The sequence below is a fragment of the Raphanus sativus genome, chromosome 2, assembly GCF_000801105.2.
Source record: "Raphanus sativus cultivar WK10039 chromosome 2, ASM80110v3, whole genome shotgun sequence".
In the NCBI taxonomy this organism is placed as follows: domain Eukaryota; kingdom Viridiplantae; phylum Streptophyta; class Magnoliopsida; order Brassicales; family Brassicaceae; genus Raphanus; species Raphanus sativus.
Window position 1 is genome coordinate 9,649,546 of NC_079512.1, and position 27,938 is coordinate 9,677,483.

Sequence of the window (27,938 nt, forward strand, 5' to 3'; positions counted from 1 at the left end):
TTAATAAATGTAACTGATATAGAAAAATGGAAATAAAAAGAAAATAGTTAAGTTAACAAAAAAAAAAAGAATATATAACATGAATATAAAAATGTCATATTAACATGAATATATAACAAAAAATCATATTTTTAATTTATTATTTCAAAATGTTTATATTTCCAAAAAGATTTTTTTAAAAAACGAAATTAATATTATATATAACATAAATTATATGTCATATTAACATGAATATATAACAAAAATATTAAAATTGACAACTTACTTTAATAAATGGTAACTGATATAGAAAAATGGAAAATAAAAAGAAAATAGTTAAGTTAACAAAAAAAAGGAATATATAACATGAATATAAAATGTCATATTAACATGAATATATAACAAACAAAATCAGATTTTTAATTTATTATTTTTAAAATGTTTATATTTCCAAAAAGATTTTTTAAAAAAACGAAATTAATATTATATATAACATAAATTTATATGTCATATTAACATGAATATATAACAAAATATTAAAATTTGACAACTTACTTTAATAAATGGTAACATAAACTAAGAAAAATAAATATTAAAATTTGACAACTTACTTTAATAAATCTATGCTATATAAAAATGGAAAATAAAAAAAAAATAGTAAAGTTAACAAAAAAGGAAATATATAACATGAATATAAAAATGTCATATTAACATGTATAACAAAAATATTAAAATTTGACAACTTACTTTAATAAATGGTAACTGATATAGAAAAATGGAAAATAAAAAGAAAATAGTTAAGTTAACAAAAAAAAGAATATATAACATGAATATAAAAATGTCATATTAACATGAATACATAACAAAAAATAATATTTTTAATTTATTATTTTAAAATGTTTATATTTCCAAAAAGATTTTTTAAAAAACGAAATTAATATTATATATAACATAAATTTATATGTCATATTAACATGAATATATAACAAAATATTAAAATTTGACAACTTACTTTAATAAATGGTAACTGATATAGAAAAATGGAAAATAAAAAGAAAATAGTTAAGTTAACAAAAAAAAGGAATATATAACATGAATATAAAAATGTCATATTAACATGAATATATAACAAAAAAAATCAGATTTTTAATTTATTATTTTTAAAATGTTTATATTTCCAAAAAGATTTTTTTAAAAACGAAATTAATATTATATATAACATAAATTTATATGTCATATTAACATGAATATATAACAAAAATATTAAATTTGACAACTTACTTTAATAAATGGTAACTGATATAGAAAAATGGAAAATAAAAAGAAAATAGTTAAGTTAACAAAAAAAGGAATATATAACATGGATATAAAATGTCATATTAACATGAATATATAACAAAAAAATCAGATTTTTAATTTATTATTTTTAAAATGTTTATATTTCCAAAAATATTTTTTTAAAAAACGAAATTAATATTATATATAACATAAACTAAAATAAATAAATATTAAAATTTGACAACTTATTTAAATAAATGGTAACTGATATAGAAAAATGGAAAATAAAAATAAAATAGTTAAGTTAACAAAAAAGGGGAATATATAGCATGAATATAAAAATTTCATATTAACATAAATATATAACAAAAACTAAAACATCTAAAAAGAAAATTCACTTAATATATAAAAGAAGAAACTTTCTAATAAATGAAGTATTATGTGACTATAAATAGTTGTCTAGAGTTCCAAAGGTTTTCAAGATTTACTTTGGGAAAGAGAGAGATATTGAAAAGAAAAAAGATATATTTACGCAGTGGTGGTTTCTGTTTCTTCTTTGGTTTTTGATGATTTAAGAAAAGGTTTTAATAAGAATGAAGTTCTTGCTAGACTGATTCACTTTTGGGAAGCATGTAACATCAATAAGGGTGTGTTTATGGGTTTGGAGTTATTTCTTATTGATCAAAATGTATTGAAGAATAAAATTTGAGGCTATAAGCCATTGAGAGCGTCCACGTAGGATTTTAAACGACCAAAATACGAAAAAATCAGATTTTTAATTTTTTTTAAATGTTAATATTTCCAAATTCTTTTTTAAAACAAAAGTAATATTATATATATAACTTAACCTAAAAAAATTAACATTTTCAGTTTTTTAATTTATTATTTTTAAAATGTTAATACTTCCAAAAAAAAAATTTAAACGAAATTAATATTATATATAACATAAACTAAGAAAAATAAATATTAAAATTTGATAACTTACTTTAATAAATCTATACTATATAAAAATGGAAAATAAAAAGAAAATAGTAAAGTTAACAAAAAAGGATATATATAACATGAATATAAAAATGTCATATTAACATGAATATATAACAAAAATATTAAAATTTGAAAACTTACTTTAATAAATGGTAACTGATATAGAAAAATGGAAAATAAAAAGAAAATAGTTAAGTTAACAAAAAAAGGAATATATAACATGAATATAAAAATGTCATATTAACATGAATATACATCAAAAAAATTCAGATTTTTAATTTATTATTTTTAAAATGTTTATATTTCCAAAAATATTTTTTTTAAACGAAATTAATATTATATATATAACATAAACTAAAAAAATAAATATTAAAATTTGACAACTTATTTAAATAAATGGTAACTGATATAGAAAAATGGAAAATAAAAAGAAAATAGTTAAGTTAACAAAAAAGGGGAATATATAGCATGAATATAAAAATGTCATATTAACATAAATATATAACAAAAACTAAAATATTTAAAAGGGAAATTCACTTAATATATAAAAGAAAAAACTTTCTAATAAATGAAGTATTATATGACTATAAATAGTTGTCTAGAGTTCCAAAGGTTTTCAAGATTTACTTTGGGGAAAATAGAGATATTGAAAAGAAAAAAGATATATTTATGCAATGGTGGCTTCTGCTTCTTCTTTGGTTTTTGATGATCTAAGAATTGTTTTAATAAGAATGAAGTTTTTGCTAGAGTGATTCACTTTTGGAAAGCACATAACATCAACAAAGGTGTGCTTATGGGTTTGGAGTTATTTCTTATTGATCAAAAGGTATGAAGAATTTTATTTAGACATTATCAATCTAAAATTTAATAAGATTATTAATTTTAATATATATATATATATATATTTGACTAAGCTTAATCATCTCATCGATCGAGAGGATCAAAGTGCATTTGTTGTGAAAAGAACGATAACAATTAATATATTTGAAATAATAAACTAAAAATTTAATAGAGAAAATGTCAAATTTATCGAAAACTATTGTTATCATATATATAATTATATTCATTAAACCAATTTAGAAACTTTTCTTATTTTTTTGCATCACTTTTGATATCTGCTTATAAGATTTGTAATTAGCTATCAGAAAAACACAATCATAATCAAAATATATATTAAATAAAATAAATAATTATAAGTTTAAAATATATTTACTGCTCTAATTTTTAATAAGACCCCAAAAAAATTAAAACCAAATAACTTAGACACACTCGATCTGAAAAGTAATATCGAATTCGAACCAAAACTACTAAAATATGAACAGATCTAAAACTTTGCTATATAGAGAACCAAAAGTAAATCTGACTCCAACCAAAATATTTCAAATATGCGAAAATATCCAATCTACATTTTTATTTAGATGTATTAATTATTTTTAGACTCAATATCAACAAATCTAAATAGATAAGATTTTTTGAAATTTCCCAAAACACCTAAAAATATATAAAAGAATCAAAAATATATATCCAAAGTAGTTAAACAATACTCAAGATCTCAAAATATTTGAAAATTTTATTGATTCTCCATCCAAATACTCAACCAAAACCATTTTATGTTAAGCTTAATTTGATATAAATTATTCAAATTTATATATTATATATTGTTTTCATTTTAATTTGTTTAGGAATAGGTGTATATGAATTTAAACTATTTTAAAAATAGTTTAAACGGCTTATAATCTGAATTAAACCGCAAAAAATTCGAACAAAACTCAAATTAAATTGTATAAATACCCGCATATAACTTAAATATTTAATCTCAAAACTCTAAAACCGAATAAACATGTGAACGAAATCGAACGTCCAATTTATAGTTTTAAGGAAAGAACTTATAATCAAAAATTATTTCACAAATAATAGTATAGATTGTAAAGAATATACTTATATAGACAAAATAAAAATAAAAACTAAATGTTTTTTTAATATATTTTCATAAAGACAAAATTTATATAAATTAGTTATAATTTTATATTTTTGAAAATGAATAAAATATTATTAACACAGACTACGCGAGTGAAAAAACTAGTTTTATTGTAATAACTAGAGCAATTGCATTGGATATACATAAAAAAAAGATTATTTAGGTATATGGAGAAGGTACTGTGAATTCTCGGTAATAACCCTAGCTGTCTCATTCTCTCTCCTTCTCTTGCGTCGTCTCTTTTCCTCTCCTTTCCTTCTCTCTCCTCCATCTCCATGTCCTCTCCTCCCAATCCCACCGCCACCATCTCTCGTCTCTCCCTCTCTGATTCCAATCCATCCAGCTCAATCCCCCTTCCTCTGTGAATCGCCATCATCGGATTCACAACTACGGCCAATTACTCACGGAAATCCTAGTCTCCCAAGGCCACACCCTCCTCGCCTACTCTCGATCTGATCACTCCGTCTACGCCCACCGTGGCGTCTCTTTCTTCACCACAGATCTCCACGACCTCTGCGAACGCCACCTCATCACCCTCTTCGTTGACGTCCTGTCCGAGACCTGCAACCTCGAGCCCAACCTACTTTCATGAATGGTGGATTGATGAGAGGCACATAGATCGTCGGACTTGCGAGAAGGCGAGCTCCAGTCACAACTGCTGCGGCTAGGGTCTGCTGGGTCTGATGGCTCTGCCTATATCTTCTCTACTCCTCTCCCAACTGTCTGATAAGGATCTGAAACTCACCTCTCTATATAATTAAACACTACTGCCACTGTTGTTATCACCTTTAAAAATAACATTTGTTTTGATGATGGATCTTGAAGAAAAAAAAAACAAACCCGACACAAATCCTTATTGGCCAAAACGTATTGACTTTTTGTTGTTGTTGTGTCATTACTTCTAAGGAGTTAAAGGTACACACACTTTCACCTTTGTTTTTGATTATGCTTTACACTTACTAAGTTTGCGGAACCGTCTTTTGTTTAATCGATTATTTTAGAAGTTGTTAAAACATCATAAATGTAAATTCAGATAATAAAGTCTTTGTTCTTGTTCCCAATGATTTTCACACTTTGGTTTTGATTTAAAAATTGAGAGATCTACAAGAAGAGTGTAGAAAGAGGTGAGGTGGAGACTACAAGAAATACTCTTCAAAGAAAAGGAACCAATTTTGAAGTAGTTGTGATTGAAATGAAGAGTATAGAAAGAACTCAAGTTGATGATGAGTTCATGCTCTCCTATACATTGAATACCATGACTTGTACACTATTGAGCAAGAGGAGAAGAATGTAAATTGGTTTTGCCTCATATAACCAATTACCTAAATAAAAAGATTTGTGCATGGATGCCTAAATATTTTTGTTTTTATGTATTTCTAGCTAAATAGCTCTAATAACTATCCAAAATTCAGGCTGCGTGAATATGCGAATCTCAACCTAAGTGTAGATTTTATAAAATATCAAACCGGGGATCAGTCCCGGTCGAACCCGGTTCGGTTCCAGTCTTCCAAATCGAGAATGAATAAAAACCCCGTGTTGGGGGTTAAGACGGACCCCTAAATTACTCAGTCGCTCCCTCCCTCCCTCCCTCCTTGTGTGACAGATTCGATTCGATTCGATTCCACTGAGATGAGTTTCGCGGCCTTCAAGATGATGCATTGGCCCACCGGCGTCGAGAACTGCGCCTCCGGCTACATAACCCACTCCATCTCCGACACAACTCCGATGCAGATTCCCATCACCTCCGGCGACGACCTCGAGCCCGACTGGCCCGCCCCTCCCAAGCGCGGAATCTGCGCCGTCCCCAACCTCGTCGTAACCGCCGCCAACGTCCTCGAGGTCTACGTCGTTAGGGTTCAAGAGGAGGAGCCGGGGAGGAGCAGCAGCAGCAGCAGCCAGAAGCTCGCTGTCAAGCGCGGCGGAGTGCTGGACGGCGTATCCGGCGTTTCGCTCGAGCTCGTTTGCCATTACAGGCTTCACGGCAACGTCGAGTCGCTCGCGGTGATGCCTATGGGAGGCGGGAACTCCACCAGGGGGAGGGATTCGATTGTGCTGACGTTTCGCGACGCCAAGATCTCGGTTCTTGAGTTTGATGATTCGATTCATAGTCTTCGATTGAAGTTAGTGAGATTTGTTAATTGCGTTTTGCATAATCAGTTAGAAGAAGAAAACTAATGTTTTCTTTTTTTTTTTTGATTGGCAGCTCGATGCACTGTTTCGAGGGACCAGATTGGCTTCATCTGAAAAGAGGAAGAGAGTCGTTTCCAAGAGGGCCGTTGGTTAAAGTGGATCCTCAAGGAAGGTGTGGAGGTGTTCTTCTTTACGGTTTGCAGTTGATCATCCTCAAGGCTTCTCAGGTTTTTTTTTTTTTTTTTTTCTTTATTGGCAGCATCTTATGTTCAGTTTTTGTGATATGCTAAGTGGGACTCCCTTTTTCAGGTTGGTTCTGGACTAGTTGGAGATGATGATGCGTTTACTTCTGGCGGGACTATTTCTGCTCGAGTTGAATCATCTTACATAATCAACTTGCGTGATCTCGGAATGAAACACGTCAAAGATTTTGTTTTTCTACATGGTAAGTTACCAAGATGGCTTTCTCCACCTTATTTTGTTTGTTTTGAGTTCTCCTTGTTACAATTACAGGCTCGTTTGCAGTGAACTCTGTTTCGTACTAAATTGTTGGTTTTAGATGGAATACGACATCAAACAGCTTGTATATTTCCTATTTTTATCCAGCGCAACTCTATCGTGGATTTGATTTCTTTAGATAGCTAGCCGTCTTACTTTTTAGATATTCTGGTTTTCCATATAGTCATAATGTGAATACATTAAGTGGTCCTTCTTCTTCTAATTATTTGTTCTGGCATCTTGTGGCTGGTGCAGGTTATATTGAGCCTGTAATTGTAATCCTTCAAGAAGAAGAGCATACATGGGCTGGGCGAGTTTCGTGGAAGCACCATACTTGCATGCTTTCTGCTCTTAGTATCAATACGACATTAAAACAACACCCAGTCATCTGGTCAGCTATTGTATGTTCTTTATTTTCCTCTTTTTATGTTAAAAATGTTTCTTCCCAAGAAGGCAAATATTTGAATATATTAGTACTCTATATTGTAAGCTGAGAGCAGAAACTGAAGTCATATCAAAAGATTATTGTATTCTCAATGTTGTTTCATGACTAGGCTTTTCAGTCAACCACTAAGAAATCAGATGCATGTTGACTTTTCTTATTTGTTCTTTGTTTAGAATGTTCAAAGGTTTCGGAGAATATTCATTGAATAACAAGCTTTTTATGAAAATCAGTACAATTGAACCTACTAAGAAATCTCCTTGTGCAAACTTTAGTCCCAATCATACTTATTCCCATTCTTTTGGTATTTTCCAGAATCTGCCCCATGATGCCTACAAACTACTTGCAGTACCATCTCCCATCGGTGGTGTTCTTGTGTTGTGCGCAAATACAATCCATTATCATAGTCAGGTAATTTGATATCACAGCTTTATCTTTTCGAAGCTAAAGTCTACAATTATTTACACATCTGAGATACCATATTTTCTTGTAGTCAGCCTCCTGTGCTCTGGCACTGAACAATTATGCCTCCTCAGCTGATAGCAGGTGCAGTTTTCTCGCACACTCTCCATTCTTCGAAATCTGCCTACAACCTTGCTTTATCTATAACTTAGAATTAGAATTGTAATATTAACCATATTTATTTTCTTTTGTGCGTCTATTTCTTTCAGTCAAGAACTGCCTGCATCAAGTTTCAGTGTGGAACTCGATGCTGCCCATGGAACCTGGATATCGAACGATGTGGCCCTTTTGTCAACGAAGTCTGGGGAATTGTTGCTACTGACTCTTATATATGATGGGCGGTAATATTTTGATTTTCTTATAAATTTTTGCTGACGCTTGTTAATTTGGCCGCAACTTATTGTATTTATAATATGTGAAACTGAGTGCTATTTTCTTTCTTGAAGTGCTGTGCAGAGACTTGATCTTTCCAAATCAAAAGCCTCTGTGCTTGCTTCGGTTAGTCAACATTTTCTCTCAATATATTTGTGCTTCACTTTGGATCCAGTTCAATTAGAGAATCTCTAAGATGTATTGCCAAATTTCTTGCAGGACATTACTAGTGTTGGAAGTTCCCTTTTCTTTTTAGGTAGCCGTTTGGGAGACAGTTTACTGGTTCAATTTTCCTGTAGATCTGGGCCCGCAGCATCCTTACCTGGGTTGAGAGATGAGGTGATAGTTCAATCTTTTTAGGCTGGTGAGGGTATTAGTTAAATGCTTATCCGGAACTTGTAAAGATTCTTGCCTAATTTTATGCAGGATGAAGACATTGAAGGTGAGAGTCATCAAGCAAAACGTCTGCGGATGTCTTCCGATGCTTTTCAAGATACAATTGGAAACGAGGAGCTTTCATTGTTTGGTTCAACACCAAATAACTCCGATTCATCGCAGGTAGCAAGTTCTGCCTTTGTTAGAGTTTTGTAGGATATCCTGTTCAGTTGGGGTCATCTTCTTAGAAAAAGCTCAATAAAGCCACTTATTTTCTATCTTTAAATGGCATTACTATTTGGGTTGAGGTTCTTTTGCGGAACATTCTCCATTTCGCTATCTGCTGTGCTTTCAATAGCACATAAATCAAATAGAAAAAAAGTAAATCATGTTGAACAGAAAAAAAGTAGTTTAGTTACTGAAGAAATAGTTTGCCTTTGTAAAAACTGCAGCATGTATCATGTCAATAAGAGTTAGATAGCTATGTTCTCATTTCCATGAAGTTTCTCATGTTTTCTTTTTCAACATATGCAGAAATCATTTTCATTTGCAGTGAGAGATTCACTAGTTAATGTTGGTCCAGTGAAAGATTTTGCGTATGGCTTAAGGATAAATGCTGATGCAAACGCCACTGGGATTTCCAAACAGAGCAACTATGAATTGGTGAGCCGTTTGTTTAGTTGCTCTTATATAATACTAGCCGTGGAAATGTTTTATATAAAATATAACGTTCTTAGGGTTGTCATTCAAAGACGTTTATTTTTGAAGTATCCTTTTGCGTAACAGTGAAATCCTTTGTTTCACAACTCTTAGTGTCGACATGCTTGCCTCATATTTTGTCTAAAAACTAACAAACTAAATATATGTAACTTGGCGTTAGGTGTGCTGTTCTGGTCATGGGAAGAACGGTGCTTTATCTGTTCTTCGGCAATCAATTAGACCGGAAATGATTACTGAGGTATGCCTATCCCAAATTGTTTCTGGTATATGAGATGAAGGGGAAATATACTCCTATTACTATGGCTTGACGTAATTTCATATATACTTCTTTCAAAATTAGGATGCATTAGTTTATAGTGAGCTCCGAACAGAAGGCTGTATTAGGACATTCTCGCGGGTTTATATCTTTCACAATCTCTATCCACCATTGGAATATTTCTATTTATTAATGATCTGGGAAAGAAAAGTAAAAACAATATATGAGCGAGTGGCATGTTAAGCACGGTATTCTGCATGTTCTTGTGGGTAGGTTGAACTTCCAGGCTGCAAAGGAATATGGACAGTTTATCACAAGAGCTCCCAAGGTCATAATGTTGATTCGTCTAAAATAGCTGCTGATGAAGATGAATATCATGCCTATTTGATTATAAGTTTGGAGGCTCGCACTATGGTAATTTACTTATATGTTTTCGTCGTATATCATTAGATCTTCCCATTGTCAATAGAAATACCTTCAATGTTTGGCTTTTCAGGTACTTGAAACTGCTGACCTTCTCACAGAAGTCACTGAGAGTGTTGACTATTATGTTCAGGGAAGAACAATTGCTGCTGGAAATTTGTTTGGAAGGTTAGCTGCCATAATATGTTTTGCTGCATCTTGTGAGATCTGTTTGTTGTAGAAGCATTTTTTTCCTTTACATCTATTTTATTATTAACTCCATGTGCTGTCTACTAAGCTCTATCCATGGCTTCTTTCTAGTCATTGAACTGTGTCTACTACATGGAGCTGTAAGAGATAGTAAATGGTATTATAATAGTTTTCATGTTTCTTTTTCAGACGTCGGGTAATCCAGGTGTTTGAGCATGGTGCCCGTATCCTGGATGGTTCGTTTATGAATCAAGAATTAAACTTCGGAGCTCCTAACACAGAATCCAATTCTGGTTCTGAAAGTTCCACTGTCTCATCTGTTTCAATTGCCGATCCATATGTTTTACTTAGAATGACAGATGACAGCATTCGCCTGCTTGTTGGAGGTATGTTAGGGAATATGACTTTCTTATGCAAAAGTTGATCTTGTAGTCTATTATCTTGAGCATCTTAACATGTTTCACCCAAGTAGTCTCATATGGAACTTTGAACTGCAGATCCTTCGACTTGCACAGTTTCCATACGTAGTCCATCTATACTTGAAGGATCTAAAAGGAAAGTATCGGCATGTACTTTGTATCATGATAAAGGACCAGAACCCTGGCTAAGGAAAGCTAGCACTGATGCATGGCTTTTGTCAGGAGTTGGAGAGGCTGTTGATAGTGCTGATGGTGGACCTTATGATCAGGGTGACATATACTGTGTTCTCTGTTATGAAAGTGGCGCCCTTGAGATATTTGATGTGCCTAGTTTCAATTGTGTTTTCTCTGTTGATAAATTTGCATCTGGAAGAAGCCACCTCTCTGATATGCCTATTCATGAGCTAGAGTATGAACTCAACAAAAATTCCCAGGATAACGTTTCTGCAAGGAATGAAGACACTATGAAGACAAAGGTCGTTGAGTTAGCTATGCAAAGATGGTCAGGGCATCATACACGCCCGTTTCTCTTTGCAGTATTGGCTGATGGCACAATTCTTTGTTACCATGCCTACCTATTTGAGGGTGTTGATGGTACCAACGCAGAGAATAGTGTTTCTTCAGAAAACCCTGCTGCTTTAAATTCCTCCAGTAGTTCTAAGCTTAGGAATCTAAGATTTCTTCGCATCCCCTTGGACACCTCTACAAGAGAGGAGACTTCAGATGGAGCTGCAGCTCAAAGAATTACCGTGTTCAAGAATATTAGCGGTCACCAGGGATTTTTCCTTTCTGGCTCAAGACCGGGGTGGTGTATGTTGTTCAGAGAGAGACTTCGATTTCATTCACAGGTATGATACCCTCACCAATAAGACGATATTTTTGTGTTCTTGCGTCTAAATGAACTGAAAAAATGATATGATTTCAATCTTTTGGAGTTCTAAATAAACAATGATATGAAGCTTGTATCGCTTTTCTTGAGAAAGTTCCTCCATCTCATGCTATCACACTTTTTCAGCTGTGCGATGGATCAATTGTGGCTTTTACTGTGCTTCACAATGTGAATTGCAACCATGGATTCATATATGTCACATCACAGGTTTAATAATGTGTTTATGTTATTTTCTATTCTTATTGTTGGCATCTAGACTATCAATTCCTTTGAAAAGATAACTCATCTCATATTGACATAAACCAGGGAGTTTTGAAGATTTGCCAATTACCTTCAGCATCAGTATACGATAATTATTGGCCAGTGCAAAAGGTGAGTTCCATTTTCGTATGTTGGTTGGATAAGAAACATAATGAAGTATATTAGGACTGATCACATTAATGCCTCATATTACTGTCTAGATTCCTCTGAAGGCCACGCCTCACCAAGTTACTTACTACGCGGAGAAGAACTTGTACCCGCTGATAGTATCATATCCGGTAAGAATATTAGCATGATAATGATCTACATTTTACTACCTAATCCGCATTGTATCTTTGGTTGCATTGGATGATTTCTATTCTTTTGTGGTTGAAATGGGACGATAAGGCATCTAGGGGATCACATGCAACATTAATCGGGAAATTTAAATATTTCTTGCAACTTTCTTCAGCTCTCAGTTTTGCCTTTTTCAGCTATCTGGAATTTTCTTAATTTAAATTATCAATTTGTTGCCCCTTCTAGAGCAGGGTTCAGAAAAAGAAAAAAAAAACAGGTTTCAAGAGCTCTAAATTCAGCAATATTATTAGGTCCTGCTTATTTGCTTTGTTTATAAATGGAACACCTGAACAGCTGAACTAATGCAATTTGTGCATGCGTATTTATTTGTTTTCTTTTTATTTTTGAGAAGAAAGGAAGTTCTGTGCCAGTTATGTATTACCTGCCTATTTATTCATTATTATTCTGTCGTATTAACACAAGCAATGTCGTTGGTCTCTGCTTTTTGCAGGTCAGCAAGCCATTGCATCAAGTGCTTTCTTCACTAGTTGATCAAGAAGCTGGGCAGCAGATTGACAACCATAATCTGAGCTCTGATGATCTCCAACGACCATACACCGTTGAGGAATTTGAAGTCCGAATTTTGGAACCAGAAAGATCTGGTGGCCCTTGGGAAACTAAAGCCACTATTCCAATGCAGAGCTCAGAACATGCACTCACTGTGCGAGTTGTCACACTTCTTGTAAGTTAGCTACTAAGCCTGCCTAAAGTCATAATATTGTTCTCTGCTTATTGAATAATGTTTCCGGGAGCATATGGAGGGGTGGGTCAATCTAATTAATGTCCTTGTTTAAATTGCAATAACCAAAGCTCGTTTTATTACTACCTGGGTGTTTCAGAATGCAAGCACAGCGGAGAATGAAACACTTCTTGCTGTTGGGACTGCTTATGTCCAAGGGGAGGATGTTGCTGCAAGGGGCCGTGTGCTGCTTTTCTCTTTTGGAAGAAATGGCGATAATTCTCAAAATTTGGTATGTTTAGTTTGACCTTATTCATTTTCACCTTAGATGCTTGGATTTATTCTGAAGCCACTTTGTCAATAGGTTACTGAAGTCTACTCGAAGGAACTAAAAGGAGTTGTATCAGCTGTAGCCTCCATTCAGGGTCATCTTTTAATATCATCTGGTCCTAAAGTCACCTTGCACAAATGGAATGGTACTGAATTAACTGGTGTTGCTTTCTTTGATCCACCGCTCTATGTAGTCACCATGAATGTGGTACGTTTTACTTTCCTAGCCTGGCTTCTTCTGCGTGGTTTTGGCTTTGTTGCACATGCTAATTTTATCTTTCCTTGCACAGGTAAAGAATTTCATCCTCCTTGGTGACGTCCATAAAAGCGTATACTTTCTGAGCTGGAAAGAACAAGGGTCCCAACTTAGCTTACTAGCCAAAGATTTTGGATCCCTCGATTGTATGGCTTCAGAGTTTTTGATTGATGGAAGTACGCTTAGCCTGGCTGTCTCCGATCAGCAAAAGAATCTCCAGGTTAGCATCCCTCTTATCGCTTTTTTAGTGTGTACGTGATGTGATCAAAGGCCTTTACTTATGGAACATAGTGAAATACTCTCAAAAACTGACGTTATACTGATCCCCAACAGATATTCTATTTTGCGCCGAAGATGTCGGAGAGCTGGAAAGGTCAGAAGCTTCTGTCAAGGGCAGAATTTCACGTGGGTGCGCATGTGACAAAGTTCCTGCGTCTGCAGATGGTTGAATCTCTTAGCGCGGATAAAAAAAGTCGATATGCTTCGTTATTTGGTACTCTAGACGGCAGTTTTGGTTGCATAGCTCCACTAGATGAGGTCACATTCCGTAGGTTACAGTCTCTCCAGAAAAAGTTAGTGGATGCTGTTCCTCATGTTGCCGGTCTGAACCCACGCTCTTTCCGTCAGTTCCGCTCCAGTGGGAAGGCTCGAAAACCTGGGCCTGACAGCATAATCGACTGCGAGCTACTCTGCCAGTAAGTTTCTTACCGCAGTCTATATGTTGAAACCAGTAGTAACAACCATATATGTTACTTGTAAACCGTATGGTAGCATGATCATTGGCGGAGATGATCCTAATGGTTTTTAAAATGTTGGCAGTTACGAGATGCTTCCACTAGAGGAGCAGCATGCACTTGCTCAGCAGATTGGGACAACCCGAGCTCAGATTTTCGCGAATCTGGTTGAACTCTCTGTCGGAACCAGCTTCTTGTGAAGGTCAGATCGTAATGCGTCGTTTGTTGTTCACCATGGACGACAGGAAGAGAAGAAAAAAAGGCATGCTTGCTTAATGTTGTACAGAAGCTGTATTGTATGGTAACTGTCATGAACGTTGATGTTTTGTTTCATTTAGATTATGTTAAGAAGATTCGTCTCCAAACTCTCTGTTTCTTTCATGTCTACATTGAATACCTTAAGATCTAGATACTATCTTAATTACACAACTTTGTTTAGTTTTGAGTATTATAGAATTCGGTTTACCAATTAAAATGTCGCTAAAACAGTGAACATAGTAAGACAGTGGTGATTATAAAATGGTAAAAAGCTTTAAGTGTGTGAAGAAGAAAATGGGCAAGCTTGATGATTATTGTGTCCAGCACACAAATAGCAAACACGTGCGCGTACTCACCACTCCACGCTCAAAAGAGAGAAGCAAAATGGTACAACAAAGTAGATGAGTCTTCAGGTTTAAAAGCACAATCATAGTAACATGTTGTTGTCTCTTTCTGCAGCCTATCTTGCTTTCTTTCCAATGTCTACCAAAGTAATAGCATTTTTATTTACTTTCTCTGTACCTTTTACTCCTTGTCTCTTTGAGAATCTATTTTGTTATTATAATTTTATGTTTTGAGAAAGTTTTGGATCAATTCACAAACCCACTTCGCGGTGGGAATTTGTTTACTTAGCCCCTTTCAATCCCACTAGAAAAAGAGAGAGAGAAGTCAAAGTGTGAAATAAGTGTTTGACGTAATAATATGTCAAGCACCAGAGAAGTCAAAGTGTGAAATAAGTGTTTGGCAAAAGATTAAGGATTCTAATTATTAATAATTATTGTTTATAAATTATAGATAATAAATGTTGTCACCCTACTTGATATTTTCATAGGAAAATGTCTAATCACACATCATATGTGAACTAAAATGCAATTTTTATGCGGTATTTTACAAAAAAGAATGCTGTATATAAACTTTCAAGCATCCTTGTTTAGGGGCTTTTTAATTTGGGCCTTCAGAAATTATATCTGAAGAGATTTAATTTGAGAAACTTCTAGTAATAATGTTTTAAAATTTCGATAAGTAATTTAGCAAAAAAAAATATTTGATAGGTAACATGAAAATGGTGTTGTAAGAAGCTTTCTAACGGTGAAACAAAACTCAGAGACAACATCCAATTGTCAGTCATTTTTAAGCAATATCCACTTTTACTTGTCGCTAAGTTTTCACACACGAAAGGTTCACATGACAACATTTGCGAATAATTAAAAGTTTAAGAAGAAGAAGAAGAAAAAGAACTGAAAAGCAAATGATTGGAGTCAGAAGGAGAATGTTGGTGAAATGCTTAGCAGCGTGGCTGAGTGTGTACTGTTGCATGTCAGCGATTTTCTTCTTTCTCATAGATCACTTTATGATTGGACTCCTGCATCTGTTTCACTTCTTATTTTTCTCATCTCTTCTCTTTTAGTATAATCACAAATTATATATGTGCTACGAAAGACATATTGACTTCAATTTAAAAAATAACCACCTTTGGTTAATTTTCTGTGTGTGTTTCTATTTTAATCATGACTGGACATGATTAAAATAAATTAACCAAAATAATAAATAAACCGGATGCAAACCGAAATATATTTTACAATAACAATAATAGTATACTATTTGTAAATATTTTCCCAGTAGGTATAATATTTTATAATAGAGTAACTAGATATTCCATTTAATAAACTAGAAACACACACAAAAATATTTTACATAATATAATAATATATGCAAGAAATAAACGTAAACCTCGATTGAAGAAGACTTTTTTCTTGTTTCGCAGAAGAATATGTTATACGTGAATTGAACATGTAAATAACCTCAATTGAAAGAAAAAATATGGTCAAATTAGGTAAAATTAGATTTCTATCCGCACTTTTAAGCGCATATTTATTTTTGGTTAACAAAATCTTTATTGAATAAAAATTATAAAGTTTACATGATATCTGTATTTTTGATTTTTACATATTACAGTTAAATTTATAAACATTATTAATTTCAAATAGGTTCACAGGTGTGAAAAAAATTGTTTTGAAAATTAGGCGCCATGTATATATAAAAAAAATATTTGATAGCTATTAAATTTTAACACTGATGATAACATGTGATAAAAATTTTAAAAATAAATATCTTAGTTTGAATAAATAGTCACTATAAATTTTATATGTGTTACACTGATTTATAATATTTATCTTTTTACAGAATAAAATTTGTTCATAATAATAATACAAAAATTGGAATAAGATAAAGATTTAGAACTGAAAAGAGCATAATTCATATTTTTGGTTAGAAATAATTTATAATAATATTTATATAAAATTACAAAATTAAATAAATATTTTGTTGACAAAAAGTATTTTTGAAAGGAAACGTTTCTAGCAAAGAAAATATATTTATATTTGAAGTAAAACCAGGAAACATTTTATTGAAATTCATAGAAAATACATAGAAATATTTTTTGTTTATTTTTGAAAATAATTTAAATATTTTGACTGGTAATTATGACAAAATATAATAGATAAAAGTACCTTAATAATCTCACAAAATCTCAATGGAACATAATATTTTATGTACTATTAAGATTTATTTTTGTCGATAACATATACATATTCAATTAAGATTCTGCAAATCAAACTGATAACTCCATGTTCATTTGAACTACGAGGGACAGTTGATTCGCAGCATTACACACCAGACTATCTACCCTTTTATTTTACGTTCGAAAAACATGTAGGATTTTTCAATGACTGAAACTTTCCCCTCGTATGTGAATGTCTTCCAAATATGTTGCATAAGCAGACAGTCTGACACGTACATTCAGTTTTCAATAGGTAACAAGTAGTGTTATTTTGATCAAAAAAAAAAAGAAACAAGTAATGTTGTTATAAAAACATGTTATTAAGTAATGATCCAATCAAATTAAACTCAAATGTAATAACCACAATCCAATTGAACTAATTTTTTTTTCATCGCCTATAGTATCATTTCGGTGATCAAACTACATGTAGCATATGTATATGTGAATATGAAGAATAATTACATGAACAATTCTATGATATTATTCTCTCTGCAACATACGGATTCCGACAGACCTACGGTCTTATCTGCTCTACTTATAATGACATCTATTTCTGCAGTACACAAGACCATAACCAATTGAATCGGAATTCGGCGTCTTAATAAATTCGATGTTAAGTTATTTGAAAGAAATTTATTAAAAATTAAAATCCAAAATTTTTCATAAGGAAAATAACTCAAGAATCAGTAAAGACAAAGAATTAGACAAGAACAAAATAAATTCATGAAACTCCTAGTTTTTATGTCGACTTTTGTGCATTTGTTAATATCTCATCTTTTAACGAGTTACTCTCTATTTACAGCTGAACTCGCCAATTTCTTACCCTTTTTTTAAACTGATTTGGCTTTTTTTTACTACCTTCTTCTCATATGGGCCGAGTTCATTTACATGATTGACCTTGTCAAAGGAAATAGTCTATCTCCAACAACAACCAATGATTTTGCCTACATTACTATAATCAAAATATTTATAAAAAACTAGAAAAAATAAGAAAACATTTTTATATTTTCTTTATCTAAAAAATCAGTTCGTCTTACCCGCCATCTAAAGATTTCAGTTTACCTCTCCAGCATTCAGGCTCTGGCAATGTCGGGAGAGGGCCCCCTCTTTCTATGTTTCCTTTCCTTTGCCATCTCTTGCTTTGTCCGCGGTTTGATTGATATATGTTTCACTCACGGTGGCGACTAACTCCGTTGATAGTATTTGTGTTGGTTTGGCAGTGGTTTTTGTGAGTGATGAGGCATTGGGGAAGGTTTTTCTTGCTTGTGGAGTCCCTGGACATGCCATATGGTTTTGCTTCTTAAGTATACATATCTCTGGTTGGAGTTCTTGGCAGTAGCTATAGATGGTAGTGAGGCTGGTTGTGTATTTCTTCCTTAAGTCTCCTAGGAGACCCTAAACCATTCATGCATCTTGTTTCTTCTTTTCTCTCACTTGTTTGTTGGGATTGTAAAAACCCATGTACAACTCTTTATATCCAATTAATACGATATCTGTCCATTTTAGATTTTAGAGGCTGGTTCGCTTGTAAGTACTTTTGGTTTCTTTTTTAAAAGGCCTCGTACTAAGTAGAGTTGAACATCTATTTATATGTTAAACATTCTTTGTCTAATCTTCCAATGTGAGACTTAATTTGATATTTCACATTCATCTCCTTCAAACTAAGGATAACATTCATCTCGGGTCCCACAACTGATTTTCCAGGATCTTCTGACTTGATCTCTGCGACATACCCTCCCCCACTCATATTTCGATGGGTACCATTCATATCGTTCTGATAACAATTGTTGAGAGTGTTATGAGTCCATGTCCAACTCTCTATTATCCGAGTTGTACGATATTATCCACTTTGGATCTTAGAATTATTTTGATTTATTTCCTAAAAGGCTTCGTATTATTTAGAGTCGACATCTCTTTATATATTAGACACTCCTTATCTAGTTTTCCAATTTGAGATGTAGTTTGATATTCCACATTCTCCAAATGAAATGGCTTTTGATGAATTTGCTGGGATTTTTCATTGTTTGCTCTCTGTGAATGTATCTTGCATTTTTCTGATGTGTTGTGATTCTTCTGTTTGGTGCTTTGTCGTGGTACATCTGTTAATATCAATGGTCGATGTGCAGTTGCCCTTGGATGGTTTTTCTTTGGCGAGATGTTTTGGCTTATAGTTTACTCTTTTGTTTTATGTGTGTGGGTTGGTTTGTTACTTAACCGGGTATATTTGAATTTTGGTTTAGGTGGTTTTAGTTTCTGTAGTTTAAAAAACAAAAATTCAAAAGTCCATAAAAATGGAAAGTCTTTGTAAAAAAAGAAATTTACACTTAGTAATCTGTTTTTTTTTGTTGAGAAAACCAATAATTTTCTTCTTTTTTTTTGAGCAAACTAAATTTACATTTAGTAATCTGTTTAAAACTGCAGTCTCAAATAAAATACAATTTTAACATATTTTTAAAGCTCGATTTACTACTCTCTCCATATTACTGTAACTACCATTTTTGATTTCTGCATACATATTAAAAATATATTCAATTTATTTTTAAAATATTATTATTTACAAAACTAACCATATTTCAACCAATAGAATAAATTAAAGAACAAAGTTAATAATTTTTGTACTAAAATTCTAAAACAAAACTTATTTTGTAACGAAAATTTTATTTACAACAGCAATTTAATATAATACCAAAAGAGTATTATTTTTCTTGAAAATCACGTGATAATTAATTTATATACAAAACAAATATTTATCTTATATATATGGCAGACAAAACACTTGAGATCATAAATAAAGATCTTACAAATCGTGAAGCGGGTCAAAGCATTCAAAAACCTCATCGTATGATGCGTCGTCAAATCTCATAAACTAACTCTCTCACGAAGCTTCCTTCACGTTCAACTCCATAATTTAAAAGTATGAATACATTCAGTTAACCATTTATGTCATATTTGTAAATAGATAAATCATCCAAGTGGTATATCTATAGACATATGTTGATTTTCATGCTAATTTTACGGGATGTCTCTTACTTCAATTACCACAAATCCCGGTGCATCAGCATGATTAATACAATTGATTTGATTTTACAAAAATATGTCATGCATATTAAAATGTTTGAGTCAAATTGCCGGCTTGTTCCTCTTAACAACTGCCCGAAAACACACAATTAGACACTAGCTATAAGAAAGTAGTCAATTTTTAGCATCGAATTACCGACAAATTAGTGAAGAAATAGAAAGCATTATAAACTTGTTGGAAAATAACAACTGAATAATCTGACGTAAAATGTTGGCTGTAGCAACAAATGAACGAAAAAAAATTACTTTATTAAACCAACTAGCTATTGGTACAGACGTAATGGAATGTAGGGTTGGGCGTTTGGGTACCCATTCGGATTTCGGTTCAGTCTATTTGGATTTTGGGTTTTCGGGGTCAAAGATTTCAGCCCCATTCGGATATTTCTAAATTTTGGTTCGGGTTCGGTTCGGATCTTTGCGGGTTCGGTTCGGGTTCGGATAACCCATTTAAAATGTTTTTAAATTTTCAAAATTCATTATATACTTTAAATTTTCAAAATCTATAAGAAAGATAATATATTACATATAAATTTTCATAACATATATGTCAAAATACCTTAATTTAACATATAAATTAGTTTTCTTTAAATACTTGGATAAAGAATCAATAGATATTTAACTATTTTGGTGTTTTCAGTATACTTTAGCTATTTTAAACATTTATTTTTGACTATTTGCATATATTTTCCGAGTATTTTGGAAAACTTAAAGATATCTTATATATTTTAAATATTTTTAATATACATTATATATAAAAATAATATATATATTCAAGTATATAAATTTATTTCGGATACATTCGGGTACCCAAAATATTTCGGTTCGGATCGGGTTCGGTTTCGGTTCTTTAAATACCGAAATTTTGAACCCGTTCGAATATTTAATCAATTTCGGTTCGGGTTCGGTGTTACTTTTTCGGATCGGGTTCGGTTTGAATTTTTGGGTTCGGATTTTTTGCCCAGCCCTAATGGAATGATTAGTTGGCACACTGCCATCCGGTTCAATTCTCGTTGAAAATGACTATTTTCATGTTTGGGTGGAAAAAGTAAAACCACCTTTTATAAATCAAAAAAGTAAATAAGTTATCAAGTCAATGTAAACTAGCAAGATATACTAACACAATTATTTGCTTAGGGTCTCACTGGTTTATCTGTTATCATCCGCACAATTTTTGCGGTTGATAACGGTTGACATCATTTTAAAAATAATCATATAACAAATCGTTCCAAACTTCTTAAAATCAAAAACTAGTTTCATATAGCATTTGCGGTTGCAGGTGGATAAAAAAAATTAAAACATTTTAAATTTTAAAATTAAAAATGGAAATATCATAAATATATAAACAATTTATATATTAATTTAAATTCACAAATAGTATCATAATTTTTTTTACAAAAACTCTAAACTAGCTATTCATTAGAATTTTTAAAAAATTAATATGCATAAATATATAAAGATATACACATATATAAAATGAAACAAAATATTCTTTAAAAATTTTAATATAAATCTTCAATTTGTTTTATTAAATTACAACTTTCAAGTAATTAAAATATTTAAAATAATAATATTATTATTAATCATATTATATTAATAATTATTATATTTTATGACAATAGTATATTTTTATATTTTTGTAATATTATAATATGTTTATATTGATAATTTATTATTAAACCGCTGAAATATCTCATAATCAACCAGTCACAAATACCTGCAAACGCAACAATTTTCAAACGTTATGTCAGTCATCAAAATGCACTTATCTTTTTGGACACACATCTAGAGAACTCCAGAGTTAAGTATGCTTGAACTGAAATAGTCAAATGATGGGTGATCTATCGAGAAGTGATTCGCGATATTGTGTGTGTGAGGCCAAATCACGAACGATTCTATGGTCAGTAAACAACATTTCAAGCCTCTGAAAACTAAAGCACCGCATGGGATGGGATCCACGGTCGAGCGAGCGGACCTGGGATGCCCATTAGTCGTGGGCGTCAAGGCCTTATAAGATTTGTAACATTTTGATATGTGCTATACGTGGAATGGCTTAAGATAATCGATTTGGCTACATGTATCATCGAAGTGCATTTACCTTTTCGGTCTTGTCCATAAAAAAAACTAGAATTAAGTGTGCTCGAGCTGGAGTAGTGGAATGATGGGTTGACTAGCGGAAGTAATTCGTGATACAGTGCAAGTGAGGCAAAAATACGGAAAAAATCATGTGATTATTGCATGGTCAGTAAACAAATCTTCCGAGCCTCTAAAAATCAACACTAAGATCAGTGCATTGGATGGAGCCCACATGACGAGTTTGGTGGGCGTGGGAGATTCATTAGTCGTGGACGATTGATGCATTATAAATGGTATCATAGCCGAGCCCGATGAATGTGGAGTCATGCGTGAGCTCACACACACATGAGTGACGATTCTATGGTGGAACGAGAACATTACGTTATGTGAGAATTGATGAATTTTAACATCACAACTAGCTTTTGACCCGCCTTTAAAAAGGCGGGTATATTTTTTGTTTTAATTTAATTTTTGATATTTTTTTTCTTTCTGATTATATTTGTTTTTGGTAATCATATTTTTGTATAAATTTTAATCAAAATATATTTTATTAAACAATAGCAATTTAAAAATTGATTCAATATCGCACGATTAAGGCTGGATTACAGATTGAACTCGTTCGCTGACCCGCCAACCCGCGGGTTTTTAATTTTGTTTTGGTTATAAAATATGACCCACACAACCTGCAAACAAATAATTTTGTACCCGCATCCGTTCCGCTTAATTTTAAGGTTATCCGGAGGTTATATATATTTTTAAATCATTATTTAATTTAATTTTTATAAAACATATATTTATAATAAAAATTATACATGATTTAAATAAGGGTGAGTGTAGTTATAGCTTCCCCTCGAATTTATGTTTAGCAGTTATCATTCTTAACCATTTACTTTATAATATTACTCAAACTCTTTTATCAGTTATATTAATATGCAGATAAGCAGTTATATATAGTTTTTTTTTTAAAATTGGACACAACTATTATCAAGAGGGAATGATCCTATTTTAATGGTATTAATCATAAATACCGCCTTAAAAAAACGTGATAACTGATTTTGGTAGAAAAAAATTATAATATGGTCAGCGTTTTGATATAGCTATAGATGCAGTTAAATTCAACTTTTTTAATTGGACTTAACTAATATCAACAGGACATGTTCATATTTTAATAATATAGATATGTTACTTTATTTTCAAATAGTAATTTTTTAGAAAAAAATAACAAAGTATTGTTACAATTTTGATTGGTAACAAAATAGTAATTAAATAGATATATTAAATAGATAAAACAATATAAGTTTTTTCATAAAATAGATCTTCTAAACTAACGTTATATATTATTAGGAAATTTAAATGTTCTTATTACTCGCATATTTATTTAACTTAGAAAAAGTTCCTTGCAATTAGTAGGCAATTTAAATAGTTGTTAGATCCAGAAAATATATTTTATATGTTCTAGATTATAAGGAAATCTAATGAAAAAGCAACTTATTTTGTAGTTATATTATAAACATTCACATCTATATTTAATTTCTGTATACTGCTAACTTGATTAAAGACAAAATATATTGATGCAGTTATGGGGGTGATCACGTGGTGTTTTTTTTTTGTTTTTTTTGAACACAGATCACGTGCTGATTATTAGGCGAATTTGATGGTTATAAAGTTCGCTTACAAAAGGTAGTTATATTTGAATGGTATGTATTTTCGTTATATTGATGCAGTTATCATATCAAAAGGTAGTTATGGTTAAAAATAATTGTTGGACTCAATATGATATCAACTGGTCATGTTGAAGAATTAATAGAATAGATTTGTGGCATATGTGGAATGGCTTAAGAGAGTTGAGTTATTTATCTATGTCATTAAATTGTAGTTTCTTCTTTAGTCATTTGTCCAGAAAAAAGACTTTAGAATTAAGAGTGTGTTCTAAAATAGTAAAAGGACATGTTATTTTTCAGAAAGTAATTTACGATATCGTACGAGTGAGGTCAAAACATGAAAAAATTTTATGTTGTGATCGTAAAAGCAGTAAAGCTTTAGAACCATCTATGCTTTAAAAAAAACCTTGATATTCTATTAGGCGAAGGATTGGATCTTGCAGCCTTTCCAAATTACTACTTGTGTTGTAGAAGACATCGATAATCTCTTTTTACGACTCATCGAGAAACACTTGGCTGAGTTGCTTAGCTTTGTTTTATTTATATATTTTTCTTGTCTTGTTATTTGCATATGCAGGACTGTGTGTGTTATTTTTGAAGATGCTGAAAAGGAGAAACCGTATGAAAAGCACATTTGTAGGTTTTTATGAGGCATTTTATTGAAGTATGGCTCATAGTCTATACTTGGATGAGTTGCTAAGAAAAAGTCCATACTTGGATGAAGTTTAAATCAGAAAATAGTAGAAGAAATTACTAAATAATAATTTCTCCGTTTTTAAATAAGTGTTATTTTGATATTTTTCACATTGATTAAGAAAATAACTAAAATATATGTAAATTATTATTAGTTACATTTTTCTAATCAATAGTATTTGAGATAAATAAAATTATTTATAAAATTAATGCAGTTTTATAAAGTGACAATTTTTGTATAATAAAAAAAACAAAATGACACTTATTATAAAATAGAAGGAGTAGTATTTAAGCTTTCGTATTTGCTAACCTATAGCTGTAATATGGGAGTAATTGTGTTTTCATCTCGTTGCTTAGCAATAATAACTAGGCGTATGAATAACATATGTTTTGAACTCGTTTATTTAGTTTCTCATCAAAGCATGCGGTTGGAGTTTTCTTTTTAGTTCGTTAGCGCTCTTACTGAAATCATCAGGTAAGGTAAGTATGCAAAATAAAAATTTACATACCATTGATATATTTTCTTAATATTCAAATACGTAGATAAAATAAGGTTTTATTTTTTGATCAAACAAAATAGATGTTCAGATTTTATATAAGAAGTTATAAAAACGAAAGAGAAAATGATAGAGGCATGGTAAAGATGTTCCTGCCTCTTAGTTTAACGACAACACTTCTCTTCCTCACAAATGGTTGTTTTTCCATTGGTTGGCATTCGCATGCATCCTTGACTTATTTTAATTATCATTGTCGTTAATAAAATAAACTATAAGTCTAATTATGATTTATGGTAATGCTCTTGTTACGCCTTTATTTGCTCCTCGTGCGCTTACTCTATACTTCATTTTCCACTTCAATTGATTCAGAGAATAATGTCTCAGTAGAAGATCGTCTACACTTGAATATCATTCCTTGTAATTTAAAATATTGAGCAATTCTAAATAAAATAAAAAGACGAAAATGCATTTTCATGAAAAGTTGAAAGTTGTAAGATAAATATCAATCGATAAAAAAAGTTAACTAGGTGTACTTAGAATTTTATATACAAATATACATAAAAATACAACAAAATTTGATATTCTATTTTCGTCATGGGTTTATAAAATGTTCATGCATTTATTCAATCTTTGACCCAAAAAAGACTACACAAAGAAGAGTACGTATATATGTGAAAACAAACAAATCTGGTAAAATATTGGTCACAATGAATAGATAGATGTACACTTATTCTACTGTGTACATATAGAGAGGAATGGAAGAATCATAATGGATAGAATAAGAATTGCTGAAGAGGACTAACATTCATTCCAAAGTTCCAATCATTTAAATAATGTAACCGAATATCAGAATACATTATTTCACAATTCGAAGACCAAAATTTATTTCTTTTTAAATAGTCCTAAAGAGTAATGATGGCTTGAACACCCCACGAGCCATTCACACACCGACTTTATCATTCCCCTAGAAGAAGAAAACTATAGCTTATATCTTAAATCTCATTACCTCCACTCACTCACTCACTCCATCAAATCAAATCATTCACTTTGCTTTGCCTCTCTCAAATGGCTCTCGAAACTTTTCTAATAAAACTCAAAAACGCCATTTCCTCCAAACCCACTTCTCACCGATCAACATCTCCTCCGATCACCACCACCACTTCCTCCGTCGGAGTTTTATCTTTCGAGGTGGCACGTCTCATGACAAAACTCCTCCACCTCACCCACTCTCTAACCGACTCCAACCTCCTTAGTCTACGAGACCACTCTCTGTCCTTAGAAGGTCTCACCAAGATCGTCACCGGCGACGAAACCTTCCATCTCAGCCTCGTCTGTGCTGAGCTCGCTGACAGTCTCGCCCACACTGCCGACTCTGTTTCCCGGCTGAGCTACCGTTGCACCGCCCCGAGCCTCCGCTCTTTCCACCGCTTGTTCCATGAGTTCGCCGACATGGGTCGTGACCCTCATGGATGGGTCATCAGCTGCAAAGATACTGAATCTAAGAACAAGAAAATCGAAAGGTAACCAAACTATCTTTGCACTTAAACACTTTAAAACAGAGGAAAAACAGAGGAAAACAGAGTAAAAACAGAGGAAAACAGAGGAAAACAGAGGAAAAACAGAGTCTGTTTCAGTTTTTTTTTTTGTTTTGAGAATTAAGTCTGATTCAGTTTGTTAATGGAAACAAACAGATATGTGAGCGTGACGACAGCTTTGTATAGAGAGATGGAAGAGATGACGAATTTGGAAAACTCTCTGAGGAAACACAGTTCACAGATTGGGACCGAACTCGAAGAAGACAACAACAAGAAAGTGATGGATCTACACCAAAAGATTGAGAGACAGAGACAACACGTGAAGTATCTGAAAGACAGATCTCTATGGAACAAAAGCTTCGACACGGTCGTGTTGATTCTCGCCAGATCGGTCTTCACCGCACTCGCGAGACTCAAATCCGTCTTCTCCTCCTCCGTGGGCCCACCAACCGTCGTGTCTTTTCTCCCACGCTCTCTCTCTTCCTCTTCTTCATCGATGAATCTCGTCCACCCCAGCCCAAACGACGAGGAGAGACTCAAAACGGCGTCGTCTTCTGCTTTTCTTGAAGAGAGCTCGAGGCTTCTGAAACCGCCGGAGACAACTCTAGGCGGGTCCGGCGTGGCGCTTCACTACGCGAATCTGATAGTGGTGATGGAGAAGATGATAAAGCAACCACAGCTTGTGGGTCTCGACGCTAGAGACGATCTCTACTCCATGTTGCCGGCGAGCGTGAGATCGTCGCTCAGGTCGAGACTAAGAGGAGTTGGGTTCACGGCGACGGACGGTGGCTTAGCGGTGGAGTGGAAGGCGGCGCTAGGGAGGATATTACAGTGGTTGTTACCGTTGGCACAGAATATGATTAGGTGGCAGAGCGAGAGAAGCTTCGAGCAGAGACACGTGGCGACGGCGGTGAATAGTCAGAACAGAGTGATGTTGGTTCAGACACTTGTGTTTGCGGATAAAGTTAAGACGGAAGCAGCCGTTACGGAGCTTCTTGTTGGGTTGAATTATATTTGGAGATTCGAAAGGGAGATGACTGCTAAAGCGCTGTTTAATCTGCAGTCTCCTCCTAATCACAGCTAATTTTACTGTAGAGTTTTGTTTCTTTCTCTCTTGGTGGGTTATTTTTGGTTTCTTCTTCTTTGTTTAATTTGATAATACGCATTATGAAAAATTAAAAAGTTATTTTGGGTGGGGTTTTTTTCTTGACATTTAAGAAATTATATAAAAAGTTTGTAAACTATGTAGATATTGGAATGATTTTGAGTGATTACTTTTCTTATTATATGTATTCGTTAAAGACTGAGTACAACATGCTAATGCTCCGAGCTCTCCAAATAGCGGGATTTAAAGGTTATTAATCCATAAGAAATGTGATTTGTAAGAAACATGCTTTTGGAATTGAATATTTGAAGTATAATTTATAAACCATGGTTACGTTAAATTTTTCGCATTTAACAAAAGTATTAGGATATAATCTATTAAGTGAAGCTAATCTATTAGTGTAAAGCAGTGTTTTTTAAAATTCGGACCGGACCTGAGATCAAATCGGATTGAATCATGAACCGAACAACAATCTGAGTTAGATTAAT

The 27,938-nt window shown here is 32.6% G+C and overlaps 2 protein-coding genes across 2 annotated transcripts; both read left to right on the plus strand.

The window, feature by feature from the left end:
* Positions 1-5,770: 5,770 nt before the first annotated feature.
* On the plus strand, positions 5,771-14,428 carry LOC108842873 (cleavage and polyadenylation specificity factor subunit 1). Its single transcript, XM_056997594.1, has 25 exons — positions 5,771-6,339; positions 6,423-6,576; positions 6,659-6,794; positions 7,103-7,248; positions 7,605-7,700; positions 7,783-7,835; positions 7,961-8,092; positions 8,198-8,249; positions 8,343-8,462; positions 8,550-8,681; positions 9,033-9,161; positions 9,379-9,456; positions 9,748-9,888; positions 9,971-10,065; positions 10,276-10,472; positions 10,584-11,353; positions 11,521-11,601; positions 11,701-11,766; positions 11,856-11,933; positions 12,443-12,673; positions 12,831-12,962; positions 13,035-13,208; positions 13,291-13,476; positions 13,590-13,951; positions 14,076-14,428. Exons 1-25 carry the CDS (start codon positions 5,849-5,851, stop codon positions 14,188-14,190), a joined length of 4,347 nt encoding a protein of 1,448 aa, XP_056853574.1. The 5' UTR covers positions 5,771-5,848; the 3' UTR covers positions 14,191-14,428.
* Positions 14,429-25,699: 11,271 nt separating this feature from the next.
* LOC108819898 (protein PSK SIMULATOR 1) lies at positions 25,700-27,631 on the plus strand. Its single transcript, XM_018592917.2, has 2 exons — positions 25,700-26,330; positions 26,502-27,631. Exons 1-2 carry the CDS (start codon positions 25,876-25,878, stop codon positions 27,427-27,429), a joined length of 1,383 nt encoding a protein of 460 aa, XP_018448419.1. The 5' UTR covers positions 25,700-25,875; the 3' UTR covers positions 27,430-27,631.
* Positions 27,632-27,938: the final 307 nt, after the last annotated feature.

Excerpts from the sequence above, each read along its gene's own strand:
- LOC108842873 (XM_056997594.1), top strand. The coding sequence starts at position 5,849 with ATGAGTTTCGCGGCCTTCAAGATGATGCATTGGCCCACCGGCGTCGAG. Across the intron at positions 8,250-8,342 it reads AAGCCTCTGTGCTTGCTTCG|GACATTACTAGTGTTGGAAG; the intron begins GTTAGTCAACAT and ends AATTTCTTGCAG. Across the intron at positions 11,934-12,442 it reads CGCTGATAGTATCATATCCG|GTCAGCAAGCCATTGCATCA; the intron begins GTAAGAATATTA and ends TGCTTTTTGCAG.
- LOC108819898 (XM_018592917.2), top strand. The coding sequence starts at position 25,876 with ATGGCTCTCGAAACTTTTCTAATAAAACTCAAAAACGCCATTTCCTCC. Across the intron at positions 26,331-26,501 it reads AAGAACAAGAAAATCGAAAG|ATATGTGAGCGTGACGACAG; the intron begins GTAACCAAACTA and ends GGAAACAAACAG.